The following is a 27,129-nucleotide window of genomic DNA, read 5'->3' on the forward strand; positions in this document are numbered from 1 at the left end:
CCCTGAGTGCTCACGGGAAGGACAGATCCTGAAGCTGAGGCTCCAAGACTTTGGCCACCTCATGAGAAGAGAAGTCTCCCTGGAAAAGACCCTGATGTTGGGAAAGATGGAGGGCACAAGGAGAAGGGGGAGACAGAGGACGAGATGGTGGGACAGTGTTCTCGAAGCTACCAGCATGAGTTTGACCAAACTGCGGGAGGCAGTGGAAGACAGGAGTGCCTGGCGTGCTCTGGTCCAGGGAGTCACAAAGAGTCGGACACGACTAAACGACTAAACAACAACAAACCCGGAGTTGTGGAATCGCAGAATCCAGAGGCCGTCTCCACCAAGAGGAGACCCCTGTCCATGCAGAGCAAATCAGCTGAGCCACATTTCAATGCCCTCCTCGCCCCTGGCACCGCCTGGTGAACACCCCCTGGCGGAGACCATCAAATCCACCAGAACTTGCTCAGCATAGATGGCACCCTCCTTCCCAGTAACAGAGACAGGGCATGAACCAGTAAGAAAGTCCCATGCCTGAGCCCCAGCAAACCAGAGCTGAACAAGAAGAGCAGGCCGTTTGGCCTCCGAGGTCTGATGCATTTGTGTCCCAGGCTGCCCCCCATATTGGTGCCTGTTTTCTGAGCCCCCCGTGGCCACTGACTCACCTCGTCCTCCTCCAGGGCTGGGCTACCTCTGAGCTGAAGGAACGGATTCTCTCAACCCCAAACACAACGACCTACGAGATCTGGATTAGCGAGACACCCCCCCCTCCGTTTTATAGGAATATGTCTACTTACCTGCATGTGGCCCCTATCCAAAATGCACTTTCTCTCTCCATTGCCCTTGCTGAACATCAACAACACCGCCATTTCCCCTCCGATCGTCAGCTACTTTGGAATCTGGACGGTCCTGTTCCCCCCAATTGATCTGTTTACACTTCTTCTAAAAAGACAATCCGGACTAACCAGCCCACATGTCCGCATTGGGGCTGCGTTCTTCTGTTGAGTCAGTCGGGATTGCCAAAGGTACGTGCCTGACCCCTTGGCCTTGGACTGAGCACAGGAACCTGTCCCTGGTCCCTCCAGAGAGCAGTGTTACCTGCTCGGACTGGCAGCAGCTCTCCAGGGCTTAAAGCCAAGTGTGTGTGTGAGAGAGAAAAAGGAGCTGCAGCCTTCCGGACTACAACACCCATAATTCCCTGAGACATTGTTCATCCTGCCTGAGAATTATGGGAGTTGGGGTCCAATAACATCTGGAGGGCATCAGGTTCCACACCAGTTTTTTCCACCTCTGCTACCCAAGAGCTATTTAAACTGCAGAGTCCAGGGATTGAATCACAAGGGTTGTCAGGGTGGGTGGGACCCTGAGGGTCATCTAGCCCAACCCCCCGGAACGAAAACATGTGCTTGGTTTCGGAGCCCTTGCCATCGCTCTGGCATAATTGCAGACCAAGCAGAGTTCCTCTGGGCAAATTTGGATCCAGGTCCAATTCTTTTTCAAAAGCAGGATTTCATACCACCTGGAGTCGGCGGCCGTAAACTCAGGGGCAGAGCGAAAGCACAAGAGAGGAGGAGGGATGTGTGGCTGAAGGGATGCAAAACCGAATGCAGCCGTGCACAAGGAGATAATAATAATAATAATAATAATAATAATAATAATAATAATAATAATAATAATATATTTATACCCTGCCCATCTGGCTGGGGAAACTCTGGGCGGCTTCCAACAAAACACTAAAATGCAATAACCTTTTAACCATTAAAAGCTTCCCTAAACAGGGCTGCCTTCAGATGTCTTCTAAAAGTTTGGTAGTTATTTTTCTCTTTGACATCTGGTGGGAGGGTGTTCCACAGGGCAGGTGCCACTACCGAGAAGGCCCTCTGCCTGGTTCCCTGTAACTTGGCTTCTCGCAGGGAGGGAACCGCCAGACAAGGCTCAGCGATGTGGGGAAGCATGGAGAAAAATTCTGTGAAAGTATTTTTTAGTGTTTCATTTTTTGTTTATGAGTAATGTCGTTACGTTGCAGGAGGGGTGGTTTTTCATGTTGTGAGCCACCTTGAGCATAGTCTGGACTGTGGAAAGCTGGCAAGCAAATAAAATTAGGATCTATACGGATGAAAGGTAGATTTTAAATTGTTTTATCTCCTGTAATTAAATCACAGGAGTGCCACTAAAAAGGTGCGTAAATATTATCAATGTCTATACCAGTCTTTCCCAACCTGGTGTCCTCCAAACATTTTGAAATACAGCTGTGCTGACTGGGGCATTTGGGAACTGCATCCCAAAACATCTGGCGGGCCCCAGGTTTGGGAAGACACATCTGCATGTCATCATCGCTTTATTTATTCCATTGCATTTATATCCCACCTTTTGCTCTCCCAGGTCCGAGTCCAGCACTCTAACACCACACATTTAAAGCCCTGCGATACCACTTTAAAGAGTCATGGCCTCCCCCAAAGACCTTTGGGAGTTGTAGTTTATAAAGGGTGCAAATTCTAGATAGGAGGCCTTTATTCCCCTCACAGAGCTACAATTCTCAGAGCGGTTTTACAGCCATTCCCTCTTCTCAGAATACAATCTGAATCATTGAGAGAGTGTTGGGAGGATGGGAAATGAGGCAGGAGTGAATAACAGAGGGTGAATATGAGTAAATGCATTTACACATGCTTCACTTCAGTAGTGGGAAGGATTAAGGCTGAGATTTCACAAATGTCTTTTAAGGAAGGACTGGGGGCTGAGGGAGTTGGCACTGTGTGGGCTTGTAAATTTATTTAGCTAATAATAATAATAATAATAATAATAATAATAATAATATCACAATAGTAATCACAATAGTAGTAATTCCTGGGAGACAGCTACAAATGTACAGGGCACCAAGGGGGAGAGATATCAGCTTGCAACATGGCTGGGGGGGCACTGGAACCCCCATACCTGCAGCCCCTTCCAAATACAAGGAGGATTCCCTAAATGGGGAGCCCTTTCATTTCTGGAAGAAAAAAAATAAGAGAGGTGATGGGGCTTCCCCCCTGCAGAGACGAATGGAAAGGGAAACCCAAGGCCCCCCCCCCACAAACTTCGCACTCCCCACAACCCATCCGTCAGATCCTGAGACCCCACAGGGGTGAATTGGGGGGGTGCCATAGGAACCCCCTCTCTCCTCCAGCACTCCCCTTCCTTGCCAAAGCCATACTGACCCTCTGTCCTGGCACCACCAGCAGGTCCGGCTTGGGCGCCCGAGGCTGGGGTTCTGGGGCTGCCGCAAACCCCTCCACCTCCTCCTCCTCCCCAGTCGACAGCCGCTGATAATCCGACTTCTCCCCCATGGCTGAGCGGAGCTGTGCCAAATCCGGAGGCCAGATCCTGGCCAAGAGAGCGAGGAGGCGTGCTGTGCCGCAGTCCCAGAATGCGAGGAGGAGACCGGCCCCACCTCACCTGGCTGAGGGATCAGGGGGCCATCTTAGCCTCTGGTCAGGAGTGAGTCAGCCTTTCCCAGAGGTGGGTGGCAGGTGGATTCTCCTGGAGGTCTCAGGCATCCCGCTGGCCAACCCCCTCCCTCCTGCGCCTGCATCCCGTCGCCATGGCGAGAGAGAGAGAGAGAGAGAGAGAGAGAGAGAGATGGAGGGAGGCCTCTCAGAGAGGATGCTTAATCCTATGTGGCGGATTGTGGGAGGGAGGGAGGATTCCCAGCAAAGAGGCGAAGATTCGGAAGATTCAGTCGTCCTTTTTCCAGGCAACTGGGCAAGGAGGGAGGTGATGGAGGAAACTGGTCCAGGCAAAGGCTCTCTTAAAATCCAGCCCCGGTGCGAAACCAAGGTGGCACAGAAAGGACGGGGCAGTGATGCTGCTCAGAATAGAAACCAAGAGCAGCCCCCCAAACACATCCCCAGCCTGCAGCTGTGCTCTCCCCCTCCCCTTGCAGTGGCTGCATCTCCCCCTCCCCTTCCCCTGGTGATCCAATCAGCAAGGACCCAGAGAGGGAGAGGGGCTTTTTCCGGCTCACACCACCTGGCCCAGCTGCGTTCTTCAAAGCGGGGGGGGGGGGGGGGGTTGGGGAGTACAAAGGGGGCTTCGTCTGCCTAGATCAGGCTTTGGCAACCTGGCACGCTCCCTCCGGCCCCACAGAGGACGGAATGTATGGACCACTTCTCTCGCTCATTCATGGCCTTATCCTCCTCTTAAGCAAAAGCCTAAGAAAATAGTGGCCATCAATGCCTCTTGCGGGAGAAAATTCCTCTGTGTGTGTGTGTGTGTGTGTGTGTGTGTGTGTGTGTGTAGAAGACCAGCTGGAAGGTGTGCAGAGGAGGGCGGCCAAGATGATCAAGGGTCTGCAAACCAAGCCGTATGAGGAACGGTTGAAGGAGCTGGGTATGTTTAGTCTAGAGGAGACTGAGATGAGATATGAGTAAAAGGTAAAGGGACCCCGACCATTAGGTCCAGTCGTGACTGACTCTGGGGTTGCGGCGCTCATCTCGCTTTACTGGCCGAGGGAGCTGGCGTACAGCTTCCGGGTCATGTGGCCAGCAGGACTAAGCCGCTTCTGAAGAACCAGAGCAGCGCATGGAAACACCGTTTACCTTCCCACCGGAGCAGTACCTATTTATCTACTTGCACTTTGACGTCCTATCGAACTGCTAGGTTGGCAGGAGCAGGGACGGAGCAACGGGAGCTGAACCCATCATGGGGATCCGAACTGCTGACCTTCTTATCGGCAAGTCCTAGGCTCTGTGGTTTAACCCACAGCGCCATCTTCAAATATCTCAAGGGCTGCTCCATGGAAGATGGAGCAAGCCTTTCTCCTGCTTCAAGGGTAGGACTCGAACCCATGGCTTCAAGTTAGCAAGAAAGGAGATTCCGACAAAACATCAGGAAGTACCTTCTGAGGGCAAGAGCCGTTTGACAGTGGAACGGTCTCCCTTGGGAGGTGGTCGGAGGTTTTTAAGCAGAGGTTGAGTGGCCATCTGTCAGCTTTGGCTGAGATTCCTGGATTGCAGGGGGTGGACCAGATGACCCTTGGAGGTCCCTTTCAACTCTACAATTCTATGATTCTATGAAGAGTCTTCTTCTGCCCTTAATCTCCCATTCAATGACCTCCACTGGGTTCTAGTATTATGAGAAAGGGAGGAAAAAACACCTCTCTGTCCATTTCCAACATACCATGCATGGTCTGGGACACTCATGTCCTGCTTGAGGGCATCTTCCATGAGAACAGGACGCTGGACCAGACTGGGCACTGGCCTGATCCAGCAGATGCTTTTATGATGAGAGAGGCTGGCATTGCACGCTGTGTGCACCAGCTGGAAAAGCAGGAACCGGGTCCCAAGGAACACTGGGGCCCAAGCCCAAGAGTGAAACATGTGGATCCCATAAGCCTCAGGCAGCGCAGTCCATAAAACATCAGTGGAGTGACTCTTAAGGACAGAGGAAGAGCTTCTGCTGGATCAGGCCAATGTCCCACCTAGGCCACCATCCTGCTCTCACAGTGGCCAACCACATGCCCTCAATGGGAAACCCACAACCAGGAATCGAACACAAAGGCACTCTCCCCTTGTTTGGTTTTCCCATTAATACATCTGAATATGGAGACAAAGCATCACGACTGTGACTATCAGCCATCAACAACGCCTCTCCTCCATGAATTTGTCTACTCCTCTTTTAAAGCCATCCAGGTTCGTGGCTGCCACAAACTCCTACAAAAGGGAGTTTCCCAAGGCACTGCGTGAATAAGTCCTTTTCTTTTTATCTGTCCCCAACCTTCCAGCTTCATGCTCAAGTTGCCAACAAAGGTCCGTATAGTTAAAGCTCTGGTTTTCCCAGTAGTGATGTATGGAAGTGAGAGCTGGACCATGAAGAAGGCTGATCGCCGAAGAATGGATGTTTTTGAATTCTGGTGCTGGAGGAGACTCTTGAGAGTCCCATGGACTGCAAGAAGACCAAACCTCTCCATTCTGAAGGAAATCAGCCCTGAGTGCTCCCTGGAAGGACAGATCCTGAAGCTGAGGCTCCAATACTTTGGCCACCTCAGGAGAAGAGAAGACTCCCTGGAAAAGACCCTGATGTTGAGAAAGATGGAGGGCACAAGGAGAAGGGGACGACAGAGGACGAGATGGTGGGACAGTGTTCTCGAAGCTACCAGCATGAGTTTGACCAAACTGCGGGAGGCAGTGGAAGACAGGAGTGCCTGGCGTGCTCTGGTCCAGGGGGTCACGAAGAGGCGAACACGTCTAAATGACTAAACGACAACAACAACCTCGGGTTAAGAACTTAATTTGTTCTGGAGGTCCATTCTTAACTGGAAAGTGTTCTTAACCTGAGGTACCACTTTAGGTAATGGGGCCTCCCACTGCCGCCACCGTGCGATTTCTGTTCTTAACCCGAGGTACTATTTCTGGGTTGGCGGAGTCTGTAACCTGAAGCATCTGTAATCCGTAGTACTGCTGTACTGCTACGACAGTGAAAGAAAAATGGGGTTTTCCCCCTATCCATGCCATTCGTAGTGTTATATGCTTCTATCATGTCGACTTTTCTCTGCATTAAAAAGTCCCAGGCAATGAGACCTTTCTTCACCCCCTCGGCTCCTACAGTTGTCTTTCCACACTTGGAAGAGCAGTAAGAGATTTGTCTGTCCTTGATGATCGCGGTGCAGTATCTGCTCACGCCGGCAAAGCATCACCGACTCCAGGTGCTCTCGGGGAACACTTGTGTGCGCATCCAATTCCATGCAGGGCCTCCTCAAAGGTCCCAGATGACAGGCCTGCTCTCCTCCGTCATACCAGAGAGCACAGCTCATGGGCTGAGGCAGGAAGAGCCCTGAGGCAGCAGACGCGCGAAAGGGGCCCTGCCCACCCACGCCTGTCACCGCACCGGCAGAGCAGGAATCCAGGAAGCACGCCAGGCCCTGGCAGGCGGAAGTGAGGGATGGAGGGACGGGAAAGCCGCCAGCTCCAGGCTCCCAAGCCCTGGAGGAACGAGGAACAGACAAGTGCCGTGGATGAATAAATAAATGAGAAATGTCTGCTCAGTCCTCAGAACATCTTTGTGTGGGAAGGGAAAGCATTCGTGAAATTGCTCTGCTGGACTTGAGGTTTCTCAGCCTGGAATAAATAAACTGGAAGTCAAAGAATCATGGAATTGTAGGGGGCTAAAGCTGTGTTTCATCTAAGGCAGGGATAAGTCACCTTTGGCTTTCCATATGTGTCTGCCATTATGCTCTACGCAGGGTATTGATTCAGCTTCCCATCCTCTGGAGACCGACTTCTTGTTGTTGTTTAGTTGTGTCCAACTCTTCGTGACCCCCTGGACCAGAGCACACCAGGCACTCCTGTCTTCCAGTTCCTCCCGCAGTTTGGTCAAACTCATGCTGGTAGCTTTGAGAACACTGTCCCACCATCTCGTCCTCTGTTGTCCCCTTCTCCTTGTGCCCTCCATCTTTCCCAACATCAGGGTTTTTTCCAGGGAGTCTTCTCTTCTCATGAGGTGGCCAAAGTCTTGGAGCCTCAGCTTCGGGATCTGTCCTTCCAGCGAGCACTCAGGGCTGATTTCCTTAAGGATGGATCGGTTTGATCTTCTTGCAGTCCATGGGACTCTCAAGAGTCTCCTCCAGCACCATAATGCAAAAGCATCCATTCTTCGACGATCAGCCTTCTTCATGGTCCAGCTCTCACTTCCATACATCACTACTGGGAAAACCAGAGCTTTAACTATACAGACCTTTGTTAGCAAGGTGATGTCTCTGCTTTTTAGGATGCTGTCTAGGTTTGTCATTGCTTTTCTCCCAAGGAGCAGGCATCTTTTAATTTCGTGGCTGCTGTCACCATCTGCAGTGATCATGGAGCCTAAGAAGGTAAAATCTCTCACTGCCTCCACCGACTAAACCACAACAAATGCTCAGTTTCTGGTCAGCAGCCCCTCCTCCCCAGACCTCAACGGAGGCTCCCCAGTTCAGATTCTCCTTCTCAAACGGAAGTGGGAAACTGAGACCTGTGCAATGTTAGGAGAAGCCAAGCCATTGACCTCGCCAGAGCTACTACGCCTTGGGAGCCGGATGAAGAAAGCAGGTCATGAGCTGACTTTCCCCCACATCCTGTTCCATGATGCAGAAGGCAACATAACTCTGCACCCTGATGTCACTGAGCATTGCAGAGGCCGTGGCTCAGTGGAAGAGGATGTGCTTTGCAGACAGAAGGTCCCATGTCCAATTCCTGGCACCTCTAGATGAGGATAAGAGACACCCAGTTCAAAAACCTGCAGAGCGGCTGCCGGTCCGTGTTGGCAACACTGGGCTGGGTGGACCAACGGTCTGACTCCAGATATAATGCAGTTTCCTATATTCCCTGCCCTGCACTCCACGCTACTGTCTGCCCCTGGCAGTGGGCAGGGAAATGCACATCCAGGAGACAAAAAACGGTTAGCACATTTGCAAAGCTAAGCAGGGTCCAGTATGGTTTCGAATTGGATGGGGGACTGCATGTTGAGATCCTGCAATGCAAGGGGTTGGGCTGGATGACCCCCAGGGTCCCTTCCAGCTCCACTATGATTCTGTCATTCAGAGCTGCTGCAGACATGACAAAAATCCCTCTTATAAAAGGCCCTTCCATATACTTAAAGTGAGGAATTGTGAGTATCAGAGATTGGAATGTAGAATTTGCATTGTATTGCTTGAGCTCTTTCTGTAAGCGGCCTAGGGATTTCTGTTGAAGTATGAAGTGGCAGACGTGTGTATTAAACATACATACATGGAAATGGAAATACGAATAAAATAATTAAAAGGTTTGCTTCACAGGTGTGAAATGACCATGTCAGAAATTGTATGCGACTACTGTACAGTGGAGGGACGCGGGTGGTGCTGTGGGTTAAACCACAGAGCCTAGGACTTGCCGATCAGAAGGTCAGTGGTTCGAATCCCTGCGGCGGGGTCAGCTCCCGTTGCTCGGTCCCTGCTCCTGCCAACCTAGCAGTTCAAAAGCACGTCAAAGTGCAAGTAGATAAAGAGGTACCGCTCTGGCGGGAAGGCAAACGGCGTTTCCGTGCGCTGCTCTGGTTCGCCAGCAGAGACTTAGTCCTGCTGGCCACATGACCCGGAAGCTGTACGCCGGCTCCCTCGGCCAGTAAAGCGAGATGAGCGCCGCAATCCCAGAGTCGGTCACGACTGGATCTAATGGTCAGGGGTTCCTTTACCTTTTTACTGTACAGCGGTACAGTGGTGCCTCGCAAGACGAAATTAATCCGTTCCGCGAGTCTCTTCGTCTAGCGCTTTCTTCGTCTTGCGAAGCAAGCCCATTGACGGCTTAGTGGATTAGCGCTATTAGCGGCTTAGCGGCTTAGCGGATCAGCTGATAAGCAGCTTAGCGGCTTAGAAAAAGGGGGGGGAGGGAAAAAAGTCGGAAAAACTCGCAAGACATTTCGTCTTGCGAAGCAAGCCCATAGGGAAATTCGTTTTGCGAAGCACCTCCAAAATGGAAAACCCTTTCGTCTAGCGGGTTTTCCGTCTTGCGAGGCGTTCGTCTTGCGGGGCACCACTGTACCTCAGTTTTCTAACGTAATCTGTTCCGGAAGACTGTTCGAGTTCTGAAACGTTCGAAAACTGAAAACTCAATAGCCAACAGCTAGGCCTCAAGATCCTGCACTCAGAGGAAGCCGTGGGGCATGTTCAACTTCCAAAGCACGTTCGGAAACTGAAGCATTTACTTCCGGGTGTACGGCGTTCGGAAACCGAAATGTTCGTCAACGGAGTCGTTCGAAAACCGAGGTACCACTTTATATGCTTTCTGGTTTCCCACAAGAGGCATCTGGTTCTGCCCCTGTGAGGACAGGATGCTGGACTCGATGGGCCATTGGCCTGATCCAGTAGCTGCTTCTCATGTGAGTAATTACCACACCTGACAAGCACGTGGAGATCAAGTGTGTATTCGCACTGTGGCCTCATAGGGCAGGGCTGCTCATTTGTACCCGTTGCAAAACAAACCGTAAAACTCTCTACTGTCATCACATCACACACATGGCAGGGCATGAGGCTTCTGACATGGGAGCAACAGCTGAGCAGGCCTGCATAATGCAATCTTACTCCGAGTCAGACCATTGGTCCCTTGGTAATGTCTACACTGACTGGCAGACTCTCCAGGAACACAGGAAGCTGCCTTAAACAGAGCCAGACCATTGTTCCATGTAGCTCAGTATTGTCTACACTGAAAGGCAGAGGCTCTCCAAGGTTTCAGACCTAGGGGACATTCCCAGCCCGACCAGGAGATCCCAGAGAAGGCCCTGGGGCCTTCAGTATGTTTCCGAGCACAATTCAAAGTGTTGGTGCTGACCTTTAAAGCCCTAAACGGCCTCGGTCCAGTATACCTGAAGGAGCGTCTCCACCCCCATCGTTCAGCCCAGACACTGAGGTCCAGCGCCAAGGGCCTTCTGGCAGTTCCCTCCCTGCGAGAAGCCAAGTTACAGGGAACCAGGCAGAGGGCCTTCTCCGTAGTGGCACCCACCCTGTGGAATGCCCTCCCAGCAGATGTCAAAAAGAAAAACAACTACCAGACTTTTAGAAGACATCTGAAGGCAGCCCTGTTTAGGGAAGCTTTTAATGTTTGATGTATTGCAGTATTTTAATATTTTTTTGGAAGCCGCCCAGAGTGGCTGGGGAAGCCCATCAGATGGGCGGGGTATAAATAAATTATTATTATTATTATTATTATTATTATTATTATTATTATTAAAAAGAGGCTCTTCCACCGAGCTACAGATCTTCCCCAGCTTTCTCATTGACAAATTGACCTAGGAACCATGTTGTATTTACAGAACACACTTCAAGTGTTCAAAGTGCTGCATTTGAATATATTTCTTTAAAAAACTATTCTGCTTCACTTCTCGTTTTGAAAGCAACCCAGAGAATCCTTGTTGATGAGAGGTCATTTAATCATAGATAAAACTAAGTAAGTTCACAGAGACATAATTTCATTAATTCTTACAACAGTCCTGTAAGGTACGCCAGTTCTATTGCTTCCATATTTTGACCTGCCAGTGAATGGCATGTAATACATTTAATAACGTACGTTTCCAAGCACAATTCAAAGTGCTGACCTTTAAAGCCCTAAATGGCCTCGGTCCAGTAGACCTGAAGGAGCGTCTCCACCCCCATTGTTCTGCCTGGACGCTGAGGTCCAGCTCCGAGGGCCTTCTGGCGGTTCCCTCCCTGCAAGAAGCCAAGTTACAGGGAACCAGGCAGAGGGCCTTCTCGGTGATGGCACCTGCCCTGTGGAACGCCCTTCCACCAGATGTCAAAGAGAAAAATAACTACCAAACTTTTCGAAGACATCTAAAGGGAAGCTTTTAATGTTTAACAGGTTATTGTATTTTAGTGTTTTGTTGGAAGCCGCCCAGAGTGGCTGGGGAGGCCCAGCCAGATGGGCGGGGTATAAATAATAAATTATTATTATTATTATTATTATTATTATTATTATTATTATTATTATGACACACTTGGCCGAGGGGGAGCAGGGGGAGAGGAGGGGGAGACACAGTCCTGAAAGGTGCACAGCAGGTCTATGGAGCAAGCAACCTTTGAAACAGAAGCTGAGAAATTTGTAGCTGCTAATCTTCATCCCTTCTCAGTGCAAACAAACACCCGTCAGTCACATGTGCCATGAGGGAACCCCGGGCGCACGCAATTTCCGATGCTGAAGCGTAAGAAATGCATTACACACCAAGGGACCGTTTTCAGCAACATTCCACAGAAAGAAGCAAAAGGCCAACCGGGTCAAATAAGCGATAAATCACGTTTCCACAGAAGTATCACTCACTCAAACAGAAAACGCATGTTTCCTGTTACACAAACACACACACGAGATTTTTTGAAGCGTCAAACTGCACTTCAGATGGTCCAAATCCTGGAAGCATGCAGCCCGTCACTAAAACCACCTAGTTATTACAACAAGTGAGTAGCAAAAACACAGGAAACGTTGCTTTAACGCCTCCCTTTTGCTCGCTGCGCTAATGAACCAATACACACATGCAATATAGATCTTATTGACCTGTAAAAAGACAACCCAGTTCCCACTAAGGAACAAAACGGTGCTTTTGCAAGCCCCAATGGACTGTTCTCAGTCTTGCCCTCCCTGAAGACGGGCATTTGGCTTTGCAGCCTTCTGGGCCCAGGCAGTGAAGTCTCAGGGTCTGCATTTAGTCGCCTTAGGGGTTTCAACCTCATTGCAAGAGGCCTGGGGCCCACCGGAGAGCTTGAAAAACAAAAGTTCCCTGCCCCAGCTGCTTTGAAATTGCACTTCCAGCAACTCCCGGGCGCTGCTGCCAGCCTCCCACATCAGCCAGGGCCGGGAGCGGGGGCATCAGGGGCGGCTTCTGGAGTCGGTACTCACCTCCTGCATCTCTTCCGGAGGGATGCCTTAAGGCTCAGGTGGCTGGTTGCCCATCGCCAACATCTGGCCAGGAGTTTTGCTCTGTCTCTCTCTCTCTCTGCCTCCCTCTCTCCCAGCCAGGCTGCCTCTCTCCCAATTGGCCAGCCAGTCACATGACCATGACTTCACCCACGCTGGCATGCAGAGAGGAAGGTGACCATTCACTCATTAGCAGTGGCGTCAGAGTTTCAGTGACAGGCTCCCATTCACCAGGGAGACGCACCGGTCCGGGTGGTTGGCTTCCTTGGAAAGTCACGCTGACAGCCTCAGATTAAGAAGTTGAAGAAGAAAAGGGAATCGTGCAACACGCAGCCTCCAGGCTCCCGTAAATTCCGGAGAGTCTGGCAGGCGCTCCAAGGTGAATCTGGTGCATCTCCCATCCCTCAGGTTCAGCCACCAGGAAGATTCTCCACCAGGAAGACCCTCCTGCCATCGGGAATGCCAGCTGCTGGCACCCAAAGCCCACCCTGCACCAGCAGACTTCGGGCTTCACCTGATTCTCAAATTCTTTGGAGGGGTCATGGACGAGAGATGAACTATTGCCAGATGTTATCGATAAGGAAGTGCTGTGCTGCTTTTATTATCTATATTCCAATAGTGGTGTGGGTTTTTTTAAAAAAATATCATTTCAATTCTATTGTAGTTTAATTACTTTTTAGCTGGGCTAAACAGATGGGTGGGGTATAATTTATAAAATTATTATTATTATTACTACTAATTATTTTATTACCTTTTTGTCTTTAATTGGAGTTTTAGTCTGTGTGAGCAGCCTGTGGGGAAAAGGCACATAGATATATCTATTTATATCTATAAATAGATATAATAATAATAATAATAATAATAATAATAATAATATGCAGTGGCCCTACTGAAGAAAGTACAGTGGACGCTTGGGTTGCGAACGTGATTCGTGCGCGATGCACGTTCGCAACCCGCAGCGGTGCGTCTGCGCACATGCAGGTCGCAACTCGGGGCTTCTGCGCATGTGCAAAGCGCAATTTAGCGCTTCTGCGCATGCACGACCGCTGAAACCCAGAAGTAACCCATTCCAGTACTTCCAGGTTTCGGCAGTCTGTAACCCGAAAAAACGCAGCCTGAAGCATCTTTAACCCGAAGTATAACTGTAATGACCTCACAATGGATAGACTTCTTTCCACACAAACCCCAGCCCAATAGTTATGGGGCATTAGTGGCTGCAGAGTGGGACTTTGGTCTGATCCATGGGGTCTCTCCGAATGTTCTTAGGCTCTTATATTTACCCTCACCGCTGCAAATCCCTCCCATATGCCAATTCCACCGTCTTCCACTGCCGCTGAAACCCCAACCCTGCAGTGGGGGAGGATTTGGGCAGATAAACAGCAGGCGCCTGTTCTGCCTCGAGTTGGGCGACCCTGAGCCGTGCTCTCAGACTGCAGCTTGACTTCTCCCCCTCCTTTCTCGCATCGTGGGTACCCTTTTCCCATTTTCACAGCTGCCATGAGGGTGGGGAAGAGCCCCCTACCCATTTTTAAGATATCCAACCCCCCCCTTATTTTTCCAAAGGAAGCTGGCATAAATCAAAGGCCACTCATCCCTAATAAAAACAACAAGCGCTGCTACTAACCAGGAAATGCCTAGCAACATCGCCCTGCCGCTTGCCTTAAGGTGAGGCTCAGTAGCTTAATGGTTGAAGTGGGTGTGCGTTTGTGTGTTTGTACGAGAGAGCTTGCCTCCCAGACCGTTTTGCAAGCGGGATTCACGTGTGAGCCAGAAACATCAGGAAGCACTTTCTGACAGTAAGAACTGTTCAGCAGGGGACTGGATTCTCTCGGGAGATTCTGGGCTCTCCTTCCTGAGAGGATTACAAGCAGAAGTTGTTTGGCCACCAGGGATTCCGTAGCTGTGATTCCTGCACGGCAGGGGGTCAGACTAGATGACTCTGGGGGTCCCTTTCCAACTCTACAGTTCTCTGATCCCGTGTAAACGCTGCACAAGCAAATCAGGATCAACGCTTGGATCAGAACAAATGCTCAAGAAAGATCAGACATAGTTTCACCTCTGCATCTGTTTGTTGTGTGCAAATCAAGATGAATGCTGAATAAACAGGTCACCTGTGGGTGCTCAGAAGGACAGAAGATCTTCCCAGCAGCTAACGTCCAAAGCCTCTCAGCCAGCAGGGCTGAAACCTTTCAGAGAGTTTCTGCCAGCTGAGAAGTGGGGCAGGAAATTTTCCAGCGCTTTGTTTTCCCGTGGAAAATTTCCCGTTTCGTAAGTTCATCCGTTAATTACGGTGAACGGGTGCCAGCTGCAAACAGATATTACGCAAGCTTGGCCGTTTCGTAGCTTTCGGCCTCCTTTACTCAATGCATCCCAAAAATGGGTCTAATTTGCATAGCAAGTTCTCCCAGAAAACATTCCGGGTCAACTTTCCCCAGAAAACTGACAACACAGGCTGCCAGGGGATAGAGAGTTTGGCTAGAGGGAGATATTGGGGGGGGGGGGACATATGGCCCTCCCAGCAGACTCCACTGTTGGACTCCAATTCCCATCATCCGCAGCCGGCATGGCCATTGGCCAGGGATGAGGCGAGGAGTAGCTGAGGGGTACCAGGTTCCCCATCACTGGCTTAAGTGCAGTTAAGATTCACTGTTTGTATAAGGCAGGTTCATATTTTGGCAGTGAAATAAAAAATTGAAGGTCTTATATATATAATAAATGTTCACAAATGTACCAAGCAAACACGTACATAAATATATAAACCACATGTCTGAAGCAGCACAGGAAAACAGCCCTGAAACCATTTTGACTCCCAAACTGACCAAATGATTTCTCTGCAAGGTGAAGGAAAATGGAAAAGCCTCCCCATTGTCTTTTCATTCACAAATCCTGTCTTAAGGGAATGTCTGTGTATGACAATTGAGAAGCACTGGCCTGTGAGAGCTCTAATTGGAAAACAGCCTTTACCAAAGATGTCATGGGCTTTGAAGATGTTCAAACTCAGGATGAAAGGGAGAAACGTGCTAAGAGGAAGGCACGCTTGGCAAACCCTCGTCGTGATCAACTCCTGCCCGGAAACCTATGTCCCCACTGTGGAAGAATGTGTGGATCCAGAATCGGCCTCCACAGTCACTTATGGACTCAGTCTTAAAACCGTGTTTATGGAAGACAATCTTACTCAGCTACTCAGTACTTAGTTACTCAGTGATGACCAAAGAAGAAAAAGAACATGTGTATTCCTATAGTGCCCTCTAGTGGCAAGTGGGTAGGGGCGTGGGTGGCGCTGTGGGTTAAACCACACAGCCTAGGACTTGCCGATCAGAAGGTCGGCGGTTCGAAACCCCACGACGGGGTGAGCTCCCGTTGCTCAGTCCCTGCTCCTGCCAACCTAGCAGTTCGAAAGCACGTCAAAGTGCAAGTAGATAAATAGGTACCGCTCTGGTGGGAAGGTAAACGGCGTTTCCGTGCACTGTTCTGGTTCACCAGAAGCGGCTTAGTCATGCTGGCCACATGACCCGGAAGCTGTATGCCGGCTCCCTCAGCCAATAAAGCGAGATGAGCACTGCAACCCCATAGTCGTCCGCGACTGGACCTAATGGTCAGGGCTCCCTTTACCCTTTACTACTGGCAAGCTGGAGTGAGCAGCAAGTGCAGGACATCCGCCTGGAAATTGTTTTGAATACCAGTTGCTGGAAACTGCAGCAGCGATTTTGTGCTCAAATCCTGCTTTTGGGGGCTTCCCTGTGGGGCATCTGGTTGGCCACTGAGAAAACAGGATGCTGGAGTAATAAGGCCATTGGCCTGATCCGGCTAAAGGGTTTTTCTCCCACCCTCTGTAAGCCTGTCCCTCTTCATCCTTTGTGCCTGATGCTGTTGAGTCTGAGCAGGGAGAAAGAGTGACTTTTCAAGCCATGCATCTTGGGTTTTATAGGAATTATTCTCCCTCTACTGATGTTCGTAACATGGGGAGATAAAACCTGCTTTTTGAGGGGCCGTCTCTTGCACGCAGCAGCGATGCCCCTAAAATGCCCCTTTCTTTGTCCTCACCTCCCCATAGGGTGGGGAGAAAGAAACAGTTTGCTAGCTCCATGCTTGGTGCTTTGGGAAATGACGGAAACAATGTCCTTGAGCAGCGCAACATGCAAGGGATTTTGGACAGGTGGGTGGGGCACCCACCTGTCAATTATGTGACATCATAATGAGGGCATGTGACTGCCATATGGGTCCCGCCCACCTGTCGCATTCTGCCCATAATGCTGATCCTAATTAGCAACTGACTTGCGAAACCAAAAATAGGTCTTCCCCCTTTATGTAGGCAATGCTGAGCCACTGAGTACCAGATAATGCACCTCCTTCATTTTGGGGGGTTGGGCTAGATGACCCCTGGGGTCCCTTCCAATTCTACAGTTCTATAATTACTAAGTTCCCAAGAGATGGAGCAATGAGCTGGGGAGGCCAGGTTTCAAATGCCACCCCTGCTGGGCAGAGATCAAATACCGTATTTTTTGCTCTATAAGACTCACTTTTTTCCTCCTAAAAAGTAAGGGGAATTGTGTGTGCGTCTTATGGCATGAATGCAGGCTGCGCAGCTATCCCAGAAGCCAGAACAGCAAGAGGGATTGCTGATTTCACTGCGCAGCGATCCCTCTTGCTGTTCTGGCTTCTGAGAGTCAGAATATTTTTTTTCTTGTTTTCCTCCTCCAAAAACTAGGTGCGTCTTATGGTCTGGTGCGTCTTATAGAGCGAAAAATACGGTAAGTCTTGAGCAAGCCACACGCAAGCCTGCTGGAACTTTCGTTTTCTGCCAGCCTCAATAACAGGTTTCCTGAAAACGGCTTGCATACTCAGGAAGCCACTTGCGCAATTCACCACCCAGTTAGATGCCATGCTCAGAAACATATGCAGCAGCCTATGTACTTAAAGGTAAAGGTACCCCTGACCATTAGGTCCAGTCGCGGACGACTCTGGGGTTGTGGCGCATTTCGCTCTATAGGCCAATGGAGCCTACGTTTGTCCGCAGACGGCTTCCGGGTCATGCGGCCAGCATGACTAAACCGCTTCTGGTGAACCAGAGCAGCGCACAGAAACGCCGTTTACCTTCCCGCCGGAGCGGTACCTATTTATCTACTTGCACTTTGATGTGCTTTCAAACTGCTAGGTTGGCAGGAGCAGGGACCGAGCAATGGGAGCTCACCCCGTTGCGGGGATTCGAACCGCCAACCTTCTGATCAGCAGGCCCTAGGCTCTGTGCTTTAGAACACAGCGCCACCAACGTCTCCCAGCCTATGTACTTATTCGCCAGTTAAAACAAGAAATAAATAAAACCTTAGAGGTCTTAACTCCGCACCATCCGATCCCGTCCACAAAAAAGCCATTGAAAGAATTTTTCTATTAAGAAAAACCTAGACGCTACTTAGCAGTTCCAGGTTCGATGGTCTCAACTCAGAGGACGCGCTAAAACCTCGGGAGGGAGGAAATAAGCTCCTGGTTCTCAGCGAGGTGGAAATCCTGTGTCCGGGCTGTGTAACTTCAGAGTGAGTGGTGTGTGTGGCGGAACCCCTCCTCAAAGCACACCAGGGAGATATTTAGCCTACAATCCTTCTCCCTGCTAAACAAACAGGCACTCAATCACCTGAACCTGCTTTTAAAAATAAATTAAAAATAAAAATAAATAAAAAATAAAAAATAAATAAAAAATAAATAAAAATAAATTAAATTAAAAAATTAAAAATAAATAAAATAAAAAATAAAATAAAATAAAATAAAATAGGTATCAGGTCCTGAAGATGCGTTTCCACTGTAACCATGTCTGGACTTTTCTTAAACGCGGCCGGTCTTTTTTGTACAACCTGGAAAGTCAACGTTGATCAGTCCTAGGCTGGACAGCCTAAGCATGCAATCCTATGTGCAGCTGCTTAGAAGCCTATGAAGCTCAACAAGGCTTACTTCTGAGTAAACTCGCCTATGATTGTTTACCTACCTGAGGCTGTGTTATTTGGGTCATCTTCTGCCTCCCAATCGCAGCGTTTCCTTTCTCTCCAGAAGGCTCTGGAAGAGAAGAGTCAGTCTTTTGGTTCACTTGCTTCTTCTCCCTCAAGAAAGGATCGACCTGGAGCAGGAGATCTACTGAGAGGAGGCCATCTAATCACCCAGCTGCTTCAGACGGTTAGGGTCTCCCTCAGGCAGAGGATCCCAGTTATCACAGGGTGGTCCATGGAGGTGAGTCACACCCAAACTGCAAGAGGATAGAGAAGACAGGCGTCAGTCACTAGAGATTTCCTGTCTGGAGCTGGAAGTGTTTGAGGCAGAACAAGAAGAGGCTTCTGCAAAATATGGAGTTTTGTATTTAATAAAATAAGAGAATCGGAGGCCTGACTCTCTGCCGTGCTCTGTGACACTTTAAAGCTTCGAGTCCTCCGTTTTCTCCTTCCCCAATAATTCTTCCCCAGTCTTGGTTTCTATTTTCTACACAGGTAAGTTGGCCCCTGTTTCCCCCTTCCATGACAAATGGCCATCTGTCAGGGACGCGGCAGCTAAAAAAGCCAATGCAATTCTGGGCTGCATCAATAGGAGTATAGCATCTAGATCAAGGGAAGTAATAGTGCCACTGTATTCTGCTCTGGTCAGACCTCACCTGGAGTACTGTGTCCAGTTCTGGGCACCACAGTTCAAGAAGGACACTGACAAACTGGAACGTGTCCAGAGGAGGGCAACCAAAATGGCCAAAGGCCTGGAAACGATGCCTTATGAGGAACGGCTAAGGGAGCTGGGCATGTTTAGCCTGGAGAAGAGGAGGTTAAGGGGTGATATGATAGCCATGTTCAAATATATAAAAGGATGTCACATAGAGGAGGGAGAAAGGTTGTTTTCTGCTGCTCCAGAGAAGCGGACATGGAGCAATGGCTCCAAACTACAAGAAAGAAGATTCCACCTAAACATTAGGAAGAACTTCCTGGCAGCAAGTGCTGTTCGACAGTGGAATTTGCTGCCAAGGAGTGTGGTGGAGTCTCCTTCTTTGGAGGTCTTTAAGCAGAGGCTTGACAACCATATGTCAGGAGTGCTCTGATGGTGTTTCCTGCTTGGCAGGGGGTTGGACTCGATGGCCCTTGTGCTCTCTTCCAACTCTAGGATTCTATGATTCTATGATTCTATGATTCTAGGGATGCTTTCGTTGCGATTCCTGCAACTGAAGCTAAGCAGGGTCTGGTGTGGTTTCAAACTGGGTGGGGGACCTGCATGTTGAGATTCCTGCATTGCAGGGGGTTGGGCTAGATGACTGTCAGGGTCCCTTCCAACGCTACAATTCTGAGATTCTAGGATATGTGCCCACTCAGCCACTCTGGTCCATGGAACTTGCATTGCTACAAGGGCCATGTCATACCCATTTGCCGGTTGAAAACCATTTCACTGCATTGCAAGGTCCCAAATGCTGCAAGCGTTTCCTCGTGGGGGAGGCGCTCAGTCATTTGGGTGGCCTGATCCTAGTCACACAGATGCCCAGCCTAGCGACTGTCTTCCCCAGCCAACTCTCAGGCAAGGTCAGGATCCGGCCCTCCTCCCCCTGCACTTGGCTACAGCTAAAGGGAAAAGCCAGTGTTTCCTTGGCCTGCGAAGAACAACAGTTATTGTTGCTAATGGGGGATGCTGCTGTGTGATTTCTCGTGAGTAGAGCAGCTCAGACCTGTAGGAGGGCATATTTCCCACACCCTATCGCTCCATCCCCTTCCTCCTCCGGCCAGCCGGCCAGTAGCTCTGCTTGGGAACATTTCGGGAGATCTGAGAACAGAAAAGCACTCCGCTCTGAACAACACCCAGCAAAAACAGCTATTCCCAGGGCGATAGGATACGATATGATAATCTTTATTGTCATTGTCCCATACAGAACAACGAAATTGAAAAAATCTACATAAGACATTCAAAAACCAACAAGCCTGCTATCCCAGCTATCCCCACCTGGTTAGCCCCCTAAAAACTCTGATACCCCATTTTTAAATACAATATACTCCCATAAAGACTCCTTATACTGCATTTAAAACCAAAATCGCATTTGGATAGAAACTGTTCTCAGGCAGCTAGTCCTAGTCTTTATAACCCTGTGGAACGCGGGTGGCGCTGTGGATTAAACCACAGGGCCTAGGACTTGCCGATCAGAAGGTCGGCGGTTCGAATCCCCGCGGCGGGGTGAGCTCCCATTGCTCGGTCCCTGCTCCTGCCCACCTAGCAGTTCGAAAGCACGTCAAAGTGCAAGTAGATAAATAGGTACCGCTCCGGTGGGAAGGTAAACAGCGTTTCCGTGCGCTGCTCTGGTTCGCCAGAAGCGGCTTAGTCATGCTGGCCACATGTACGCCGGCTCCCTTGGCCAATAAAGCGAGATGAGCACCACAACCACAGAGTCAGCCATGACTGGACCTAATGGTCAGGGGTCCCTTTACCTTTTACATTACCTTCTTCCAGAAGGCAAAAACTGAAAGAGATACAGTGGTGCCTCGCAAGACGAAAAGAATCCGTTCCGCGAGTCTCTTCATCTAGCGGTTTTTTCGTCTTGCGAAGCAAGCCCATTGACGGCTTAGCGGATGAGCGCTATTAGCGGTTTAGCGGCTTTTAGTGGCTTAGAAAAAGGGGGGGGGAGGGAAAAAAAACCGCAGGAACTCGCAAGACATTTTCGTCTTGCGAAGCAAGCCCATTGGAAATTCGTTTTGCGAAGCACCTCCAAAACGGAAAACTCTTTCGTCTAGCGAGTTTTTCATCTTGCGAGGCATTCGTCTTGCGGGGCACCACTGTAATTTCCAGGGTGCGCACTATCCTGTGCTATCTCTGCAGCTTTCTTATGGCACCTGGAAGCATAGATTGGGTCCAAGGTGGGAAGAGTGCACACAGTTTGCCTCCAGCTCTTCTCCCTCGCTCTGCCTTCGCGAACCCTGGATACAGAAAACTTTTTCTCCCTCTCTCCTAACTCTACAAATCAGGGACATCTCATGAAGCTGAATGCTGGAAGATTTGGGACACGTGAAAGCAAGGACTTCTTCATGCAGAACACAGTTAAACTATGGAACTCCCTGCCACAGGAGGCCATCAACCTCGATAGCTTTAAAAGAGGAGTACACAAATTCACAGAGGAGGAGAGGGCTATCAAAGGCTGTTAGTCATGGTGGCTCTGCTCTGGTCCACAGTTGGAGGCAGAAATGGTTCTGAATGCTGGTTTCTAGAAACCACAGGAGGGGAGATTTGCTCTTGTAATTTATTATTTCTTCTTTTTCTTTTTTATTGGTTTTCACATATTACATTACAATACAGATGTACCAAAGCCAACACCATTTCTTCCCCATATATTTACATTTATATTTCCTCAATCCATCGTATTATTCTTTTCTCCTTCCTCCCACGTCCCTCCGCTCCCACTCGATTTCCTCCACATTATACAATTTACAATAATCTTTGCATTCTACAATCTTCTCAAATCATCTATATATTCTTATTATCTTTCCTTACTCATTTTTCTTCCATCCAGTACTTCACATTTTAATCTAGGCATATTAGCATACCTTTTTTTGAGCAATGTTTTGCCATATATTCATCAACACATTTCCACTCCTTTTTTAATTTTTGATTCGACTGATTTCTTATTATAGAGGTTAATTTTGCCAAAATTAAATATTCGTTTAGTTTACAAATCCATTCCTCCTTTGTGGGTATAGTTTGTGACTTCCACCTAGCAGCAATCACTATTCTAGCAGCTGTACTTGCATATAGAAAAATTCTTCCCCCCACCCCATGGTCTCTCTTCATCTATCAATCCAAGGAGATATGTCTCTGGTTTCTTTGCTATTGATATTTTCAACATCTTCTTTAGTTCTTCATGTACTACTATCCAAAATTTCTTGATTTCCTCACACCTCCACCATATATGTATTGTTGTTCCTATTTCTTCACCACATCTCCAACAGAGGTTGGATTTCAATTTATATATCTTTGCCAAGTTAACTGGCGATAAGTACCACCTATAGAACACCTTTACAAAATTTTCTTTAATTGTATATGAGGCAGTAAATCGTATATCCTGTCGCCAGAGTATCGGGGAGAGTTGCTCTTGTGAGTTTTCTATTACAGTGGTACCTCAGGTTACATACGCTTCAGGTTACAGACTCCGCCAACCCAGAAATAGTACCTCAGGTTAAGAACTTTGCTTCAGGATGAGAACAGAAATTGCATGGTGGCGGCAGCAGGAAACCCCATTAGCTAAAGTGGTGCTTCAGGTTAAGAACAGTTTCAGGTTAAGAACGGACCTCCAGAACGAATTAAGTTCTTAACCCGAGGTACCACTGTGGTAGTAGTAGTAGTAGTATACCGCCTATACCCACAGGTCTCAGGGCGGTTCACAAGATAAAATCACAATATAAAAACATAAAATACAAAAATTAAAATAAAAACAAGAACAACCCAATCATTCCCCCAACCTGAAAGCATTTTAAATGGGCTTCTACTCGGCCACTGGCCTGATCCAGTTCTTCATTGTCGGTTCAGCATTGCAGGCAGAAATTCAGGTGAGCAGTGTGGCCCAGTGGTTAGAGTGTCAGACTAGAACCTGGAAGATCAGGGTTCAAATCGCCACTCAGCCATGAAGCTCACTGGGCAACCAGTCACTGCTTCTCAGTCTGGCCTACCTTACAGGGTGGTTGTGAGAATAAAACAGGCTGGAGGAGAAGCTTGCAGGCCGTCTCGAGTTCCTTGGAGGAACAAGGGGGGATTAAATAAGAGAGGCTTCTGCTGGATTTCTGAGGGCAGGAGAAAAGCGAGTGAATGCTAACTCATAGGAACATAGGAAGCTGCCTAATACCGAGTCAGATCATTGGCCCATCTAACTTAGTACTGTCTACACTGACTGGCAGCAGCTGTCTGGGATTTCAAACAAAAGTCTCTCCCAGCTCTACCAGGGAGTGAACCCAGCATTAGAAACTCATATATATATACCGGTAATCCAATTGCTAAAGAGCACCTTAAACTTAGGTTACAGTTGCCCCAATGGAATGTCTAGGCACCTTTTTTGTCAATGGAGATTATTATTATTATTATTATCCATCTCATTTCTATACCGTCTTATATTTGAAGGGGGGAAATCCAAAGCAGTTTAGCACCCATTAAAACATCAAATAAAACAATCCTTCAAGGGGAATATTCCAGATCCTTCTCTTTTTGCTTTCCCCGCTTGCCAACCCAGCATCCAGAGATTTCCATGCGGGTGTAACTGGACCTGTGCCAGTCGCAAAACGCACCTGGCTGATTTCTAACTCTGATTTGAAACTGGGACCTTCTGCCAGTGAGCCACGATCCATGCCAAATCCCCTCCCCCCAGCCAATGTACCAGATCCCCACTTAGGGGTGACCCTAAGCCCCAATCGCTGCCTCCTGCAACTTTGGTTATCAGCAGAGAGTGGGAGAGAGCGATTAACAGAACAGAACAGAACAACCAAATGCCGTTATCGTCAGGGCCTTCCTCCCTCGCTGATTGTTTCTTTTCGAAGCATCCGGGCCAGGCGGGGACAGAATGGGCACCGCAGAAGATAAGGCTCGGATGCCAGCTTTCCGGCGGGGGCTCAGCCTTCCCAGGCCGGGGGGTGCCCTCTAGATGTTGGGGCTGCCAATGGGTCAGGGACAACAGCAGCCATGCTGCAGGAGCATGGGGAGGGCACCAGGTTGGGGAAGGCTAACTCAGGCTCTTCAGGCCTCGGACATAAGATCTCCAGGTTGATGGACTATATGTACAGTAATTGACGGAAAGGACTGGCAGAATCCGAAACCAGGGAGAGGAGTTGATGGAAGAAGACTGGGAAATTTAAAGTTTATATATAGAAATATCGCAAAATTAATGAGTGATAGAAAAATGGCAGATTGATATTTTATGTATTTAGCAGAAATGTTATAAGGAGTTAAGCATATATAAGTATTTTAGTTTTAATGTTAAAATAAGGTTAAAAAAAATTGGTGAAAGGAGGGAAAGTAAAGTTACATTATATTGAGATAAATTACAGAACAAAAATTGGAAAAGATGGAAAGGATTTGCTGAAATAGTTAATCGAATTAGAATACAAAAAAGGGAGGTGTGAGGAGGTCAAGGAAACAAGCAAATGAAAGATAAGTTGGGAAGATTAGTCGTGTTTTTTGTTTTTGTTTTTGTGGTTTTTTTTCTTTTTCTCTTACTGTGATGTGTTGTTTTGCTTTTGTTTAATATGGTGTTATTACTCTTATTTTTGCTTTTTGTAACCCTTAAAATTTTAATAAATATTATTTATCAAAAAACAAAAACAAAAACTCAGGCTCTTCAGAAGAGTGCCATCAAGAATTCTTTGTTGTGCCCATTTCCACAGCTGAACAATGAGTGGCTCACAACATCATAGGGAACAAAATGCAACATGGCTCAGAATCTCAATACTATACCTTAAGGACTGCCCCTCCCCATACGAACCGACTCAGACCCTGAGCTTGTTATCTGGGGCCCTTCTCAATGACCCCCATCCCAGAGAGTTTCAGAGAACGGGGCCTTTTCAATGGTGGCTCCCTGACTGTGAAATGCTCTCCCCAGAGAAGCTCGCCTGGGGCCATCATTACATGACTTTAGGCGCCAGGCAAAAACATTCCTCTTTGCCCAGGCCTTTGGCTACTGAATAATCTATGGCTGTTAAAGCTGTTATTATGATTCTTTTATTATTCTGCCCGCTACTATGCTTTTTATTACATTATATCCATGCTTTTATTATCCATGCTCTGTAATACAGTGGTACCTCGGTTAAGAACTTAATTCGTTCCGAGGGTCCGTTCTTAACCTGAAACTGTTCTTAACCTGAAGCACCACTTTAGCTAATGGGGTTTCCTGCTGCCGCCGCCGCACAATTTCTGTTCTCATCCTGAAGCAAAGTTCTTAACCCGAGGTACTATTTCTGGGTTAGCGGAGTCTGTAACCTGAAGCATCTGTAACCTGAAGCGTCTGTAACCCGAGGTACCACTGTATGTTCGTAATGTTGTACAATGCCCTGGGATCTTTGGATAAAGGGCGGTATATAAATTGAATAAATAATAACATTAATTTCAAGATAATGTGTTAGGAGTCACAAAACAGAGCGCAGCTCAAACACCTGTCCCAATATCATCTGCACCAGCCTTCCCAACCTGGTGCCCCCCAAGATGTTGTTCAGCTGCAGCTCCCATCGTCCTTCTCCATTGGCCAGCCTGGCTGATGCCCATCTACATCTGGAGGGCAACATCTGGTTGGTCTCCTCCAACGAACCACAGCTCTCTAGCGCCGTTGGAAAAGAGCCTTTCCATTCCTGCTGCCCTGGCCTCCTTTGGCAGGAAGGGCAGGGTACAAATTCTACATTATTATTATTATTATTATTATTATTATTATTATTGTCCTTCCTAGCCCTATTCGGTAGGCCAATGGCCTGATCCAAAAGGCACTTCTTACATTCTTGCAAGGCCTTCGGGAATTATGCCGAGGGCAGCAAATGGCACGGTTTTGCACAGATCATAATCCACCCCACAATCTTTTGTCGAACCCCAACAGACAAGTTCTGGTTTTGCAGGGCTTACCGTATTTTTCGCTCTATAAGATGCACCTTTTCCCCTCCAAAAATGAAGGGGAAATGTGTGTGCGTCTTATGGAGCGAATGCAGGCTCCTTGGCTTCAGCGATAGCAACGCGAAGCCTCCAAAACGCAGAGGGAGAGCTCCCTCCATGCTCCGAAGGCTTCCCGTTGCTTTCGCTGAAGCCGCCTGAAGCCCCCGGAGCGTAGGGAACTCCCGCTGCGCTCCGAAGGCTTGCGGATAGCCGCCTGAAGCCTGGAGAGCGAGAGGGGTCAGTGCACACCGATCCCTCTTGCTCTCCAGGCTTGGCTTTGCTGGAGAGGCGCAGCACAGTTTTCCCTCTCTGCGCAGCGCCCCTTCAGCGAAGCGGGAGGAGAAATGGAAGGGGCTCCGTTTCTCCTGCCGCTTCGCTGAAGGGGCGCTGAGCAGAGAGGGGGATAATTTTTTTCCCCTGTTCTCCCCCTCCTATGGTCTGGTGCATCCTATGGAGCGAAAAATACGGTAGTTGTGATCCTCTGTCCTGACAGCTCCTCCTGCATTGCACTTTTCATTGGCAGAACGGCACCCAAAATATCTCCCACTTTGTGCCATTTCTGGATCCCTGAAATGAGAAGCTCCCCTGCCAGCAATTTGCCTCTCTCTTTGGAGGCTCACCAAAGTCGCTCAGCACTTTTTCAGGCACAGCCGCCCCCAACCGCCAGCCTGGATGTGGCCCAGAGCACGGAAGGGGAAACAAAGGGAGGAAAAGAAAAGAGAATGGAGAGGAAATGCTTTGGGGCACCATCTGCACAACATCTGGAGACCCAGGAGAACAGAAGGGCTCTGATCAACAGGAACCATGCGTCCCCCTCCCCACACAACATGTTCCAGTGGCGCCACGTTGGGTGGGATGTGGGCTTGTGCGAGGCCAAAACACATTGCTGTGGGGGGAAGAAAAGCAGGCTTAGAATTATAGAGTTGTAGGCTGGGAAGGGCCCCCCAAAGGTCATCCAGTCCAACCCCCCTACAATGCAAGGAATCTCAGCTCATGGCAGGTTGCCATCCGAGCTCTGCTTAAAAACCTCCGAGGAAGGAGAGCCGCTTCCAGGCTTCTCACTGTGCGATGTGAAACACAAGAGCAGTCAAGTACAACATTCCTAGAGTGAACATGTTTACACATGGGGAGGAATGTTTGTCCAGCCAGCAGGTAAACT

At 48.8% G+C, this 27,129-nt stretch overlaps 1 protein-coding gene across 6 annotated transcripts in view; it reads right to left on the reverse strand.

Annotated features, from left to right (window-relative positions):
- TNK2 (tyrosine kinase non receptor 2) overlaps positions 1-27,129 on the reverse strand; it is a 103,139-nt gene that overhangs the window by 70,602 nt on the left and 5,408 nt on the right. For 2 of the 6 annotated variants that reach the window (XM_079977684.1, XM_079977683.1), the window contains exon 2: positions 18,340-18,594. In XM_079977684.1, coding sequence (XP_079833810.1) covers positions 18,340-18,363 — 24 coding nt within the window. In that variant the 5' untranslated portion in view covers positions 18,364-18,594. Of the gene's footprint in view, positions 1-3,176; positions 3,547-12,344; positions 12,485-18,339; positions 18,595-23,020; positions 23,039-27,129 lie in introns of those variants that run through there. The other 4 variants (XM_079977685.1, XM_079977687.1, XM_079977680.1 and 1 more) reach the window with 4 other exon arrangements.

The sequence above is a fragment of the Podarcis cretensis genome (genome assembly GCF_951804945.1).
Source record: "Podarcis cretensis genome assembly, chromosome: 5".
NCBI classification, from domain to species: Eukaryota; Metazoa; Chordata; class Lepidosauria; order Squamata; family Lacertidae; genus Podarcis; species Podarcis cretensis.